Source organism: Myotis davidii, unplaced genomic scaffold, assembly GCF_000327345.1.
Source record: "Myotis davidii unplaced genomic scaffold, ASM32734v1 scaffold1693, whole genome shotgun sequence".
Classification (NCBI taxonomy): domain Eukaryota; kingdom Metazoa; phylum Chordata; class Mammalia; order Chiroptera; family Vespertilionidae; genus Myotis; species Myotis davidii.
This window is the reverse complement of record NW_006284386.1, coordinates 126390-130547: the sequence shown is the minus strand read 5'-3', so window position 1 is coordinate 130547 and position 4158 is coordinate 126390. Positions and strand designations below refer to the sequence as shown.

The window sequence follows — 4158 nt, the reverse complement described above, 5'->3', positions numbered from 1 at the left end:
CGCCCGAGCCGCAGTTTGCTGACCACTGCCCTAGGCAGTTTGGCTCAGTGGATAGATCATCAGCCTGTGGACTAAAGGGTCCCGGGTTTGATTCCAGTCAAGTCCGGTCAAGGGGATGTACCTTGGTTGCAGGCTCCTCCCCAGCCTGGACCCTGGTTGGGGTTCGTGCAGGAGGCAACCAATCAATGTGTTTGTTTCTCTCTATATTTTCCTTTCTCTCTTCCACTCTCCCTAAAAAATCAATGGAAAATTATCCTCGGATGAGGATAAAAATAAAATAATTTTAGATTTACAGCAAATATATAGTATTGCAAGTCTCAGATATTCACACAGCAAATATATAGTATTGCAAGTCTCAGATATTCACCATCGACTTTCCCCTAATGTAAGCATCTTCGATGACCATATTAATATTTATGAGAAGGCACACTGAAGTCATGTAGAAATCCATTCCTCATCAAAGTTTCAATATACTCATTTTAAAAAATTATATCACACACACAAAAAAAAAGCTTTCCAGACCTGGTGGAGCAGAAGGCGCCATCATGGGAGTCGACATCCGCCACAACAAAGACCAAAAGGTTCGGCGCAAGGAGCCCAAGAGCCAGGACATCTGCCTAAGGCTGTTGGTCAAGCTATACAGGTTTCTGGCCAGAAGAACCAACTCCACCTTCAACCAAGTGGTGTTGAAGAGGTTGTTCATGAGCCGCAAAAACCGGCCGCCTCTGTCCCTTTCCCGGATGATCCGCAAGATGAAGCTTCCTGGCCGGGAGGGCAAAACCGCCGTGGTTGTCGGGCCGATAACCGATGACCTGAGGATCCAGGAGGTGCCCAAACTGAAGGTGTGTGCCCTTCGTGTGAGCAGCCGCGCCCGGAACCGCATCCTCAAGGCTGGGGGCAAGATTCTCACCTTCGACCAGCTGGCCCTGGACTCCCCCAAGGGCTGTGGCACCGTCTTGCTTTCTGGTCCTCGCAAGGGCCGCGAGGTGTACAGGCATGTCGGCGAGGCCCCAGGAACCCCCTACAGCCACACCAAACCCTACGTGCGATCCAAGGGCCGGAAGTTCGAGCGTGCAAGAGGCCGCAGGGCCAGCCGCGGCTACAAAAACTAACCCTAAATCCTATCATGTTATTAAAGAGGTTTTGGATGCTGAAAAAAAAAAATTATATCACAAGGGGCTCAGGACTGCCTGTTTTATTCAATGGATAATAATCCATTCCTATCAATAACTACTTCTTTGTTGACTTTTATTGAGGTGGAATTCACATAACATAAATTTGACTATTTCCAAGTGAGCAATTCAGTGGCATTTGTACATTCACAATGTTGTGCAATCACCACCTCTCTCTAGTTCCCAAACATGTCCATGATCCCCAAATAAAATCCTGTTATTTTTCATAGTGCCTGAACCATTTTACATTGTCAGCAGTAATATATGTGGGCTTCAATTTATCCACATCCTCACCAACACTGGTTATTTTCTGTTGTTTTGGTTCTACCTATCCTAGTGGGTGTAAAGTGATATCTCATTGAGGTTTTGATTTGAATTTCCCTAATGACAGATGATACTGAGAGCCTTCATGAGCTTGTTGACTATTTGAATACTTCTATACAGAAATGTCTGTTAAAGTCCTTTGCCCATTTTTAAATCGGATTATTTATCTTTTTGGAGGTTGAGTTCTTTATATATTCTGTAAGAGAACTCTATGAGAGTTCTTTATATATTCTAGATAATAGACCCTTAGCAAAGATATGATTTGTAAATATTTTCACCCTTTCTGTAGGTTGTCTTTTGACTTTTTTGATAATTTTCTTTGATGCAAAAATATTTTAATTTTGATGTATTCCAACTTATCTGTTTGTTTCATGCTTTTGAGTTTATATTTAAGAATCCATTATCAAAAACAAAGTTATGAAGACCTTTGTGTTTATTTGTATGTGTTTTGCATATTTAGCTCTTTATTTAGGTTGTTGATCCATTTGGGGTTCATTTTATGTGTAGGTAGGGGTCCAACTTCATTCTTTTGCACATGGATATCCAATTGTCCCAGAATCACTTACTAAAAAGACTATCCCTTTCCCCATCAAATGGTCTTGGCACCTTTGTTGAAAATTAATAGGGCATAAAGATATGGTTTTACCGCTGGACTTTCAATTCTATTTGGTTGGTCTATATACCCATTATAATGCCAACACCACAGTATTTTGATTACTGTACATTTGTAAATAAGTTTTGAAATTGGGAAGTATGAGTGCTACCACTTTGTGCTCCTTTGGGGATTTGAGAGGAAACATTCACTCTATAGATTACTTTGAGGAGTATAACCATCTTAAGAATATTAAGTTTTCCAATTCATGGACACGAGATATAGTTCCATTTATTTATGTCCTCTTTATTATCTTTCAACAATATTGTATTATTTTTAGTGTACAAGTCTTGCTTCCTATTGGTTAAATTTACTTGTAGGTCGTTTATTCTTTTGAATATTATTGTAAATGTAACTGTTTTTATTAAGTTCCTTTGGATTATTCATTATTCTTTTATTTTTAAAAAACTGTTTTTAGTGAGTTGATCTGGTATGCTGTGACATTGTTGAATTCTTTTATTAGCCCTAGTTTGTTTGTGGGTTCACTGGTATTATCTACCTTAAGGTTCATATTATCTATAAATTCAGTATTTATTTTGATATTTAAATCATCCCAGATTTGCTCTGTGGGAGACTCATTAAAACAGTGGACTCCTCTGTCCTTTATACATGTCCCCATCATTCTTTGAACACCTCCTTACTTCCAGCTCAAGATATTCTATGATCACTTTGTATTTTCCCTACCTTAGCCCCCAAATCAGCTATTTCTCCCAAGAGTCATTGTTCCTTTTAGTGGAGAAGGGAATTGATTTGTCAATATCTGAGTGGTAGATGTGGTCATTGTCACTGTTCCCAGGCCTTCTCCATACATAGAAGTAGGGAACATATGTGCGATATATATATATATATACATATACACACACAGAGAGATGAACGTTTGTATTTAATTTTACTTATGTATATTAATAGTCATGACTTCATACCAATAACTAATTGCAATTCAACACCACAGGTTTCATTCTAGTTTTTTTTTTCCTTTTTCATATCTTAACTGTTCTCAGACAGTGAAAAACCTTGCTCCCATTATTCTTAACATATTTACTTATTTGATAAATCCTTCAGCATGTACTAATTTCCCACTGTTGGTGCTCCGTCCTCCTCTGAGCCAATATTCTTAGCCCACTCAGGCTCTGAACTCCATCCTACACTGCTGTCACTGTCCCCAAAGTGGATCCCTTCTAACCCTGCTTATGCTCTGGCAGAACTTACTAGACTGTGTCCCATGCAGGCTCAGGTTCTGACACTCCTCTCTAGCGACCTCTTACTGAGCGGTCCCTCCTCGGGGCAGCCTCTCCACTCTATTTTGCTCTGGTGCTCCGTGCCTGGCCACCCATACATGTGGATGCTCCCCTCATCTTGTTTTGCCTCCAACACCCTTCTCTAGACCCATCCCTCACAGTATGGACGCCTACCTTGCTTGAACCCTTCCAATGAATTCAGGACCAACTAGCCCAGGAAGGAAAGGAAAAGTGGAAGAACAGTTTGTTTCTTTTGCTGAGGTAAACAAGACCAACAGTTTAGATGATCTTATTTCTAAATCTTTCCCTTATTGGCACAACATAAATTAGAAGTAGGAATGGGGCTATTTAGTCCCATTTACTACCCAATATTGCATTCCTTAGCATCTCTGACAAGGCGTTATCTACCTACTGCATGAACACCTCATATCTATCATTATAGAAAAGAGTTACACTAGATGAATATTTAACACAGGCATATTTAACTATAAGCACTCATATCAGAAAGAATAAGTGAAGGGGTTGAGGAGGAAGAAGAGGGAGGGAAAGGAAGAGAGAAAGAAAAAGAGGGAGAGAGAGAAAACACCATGAAAACAGTGCTGTTGATTTTATTCTCCTTGGCACTCAATGGGTGCATGCCCTGGACTGAACATTTACTCATCATGGCATTCCTATAAGGCAGCCACTATAAGCCCCATTTTATATATGAGAAAACTGAGGCTTGAAGAGATCAGGTCATGCCCAAGTCACACAGCAAATATGTATGGCAGGG

The 4158-nt window shown here is 40.3% G+C and overlaps 1 protein-coding gene across 1 annotated transcript; it reads left to right on the top strand.

Annotated features, from left to right (window-relative positions):
- Positions 1–517: 517 nt before the first annotated feature.
- LOC102753352 (60S ribosomal protein L18) lies at positions 518–1164 on the top strand. Its single transcript, XM_006754795.2, has one exon. It carries the CDS (start codon positions 546–548, stop codon positions 1110–1112), a length of 567 nt encoding a protein of 188 aa, XP_006754858.1. The 5' UTR covers positions 518–545; the 3' UTR covers positions 1113–1164.
- The last annotated feature ends 2994 nt before the right edge of the window (positions 1165–4158 follow it).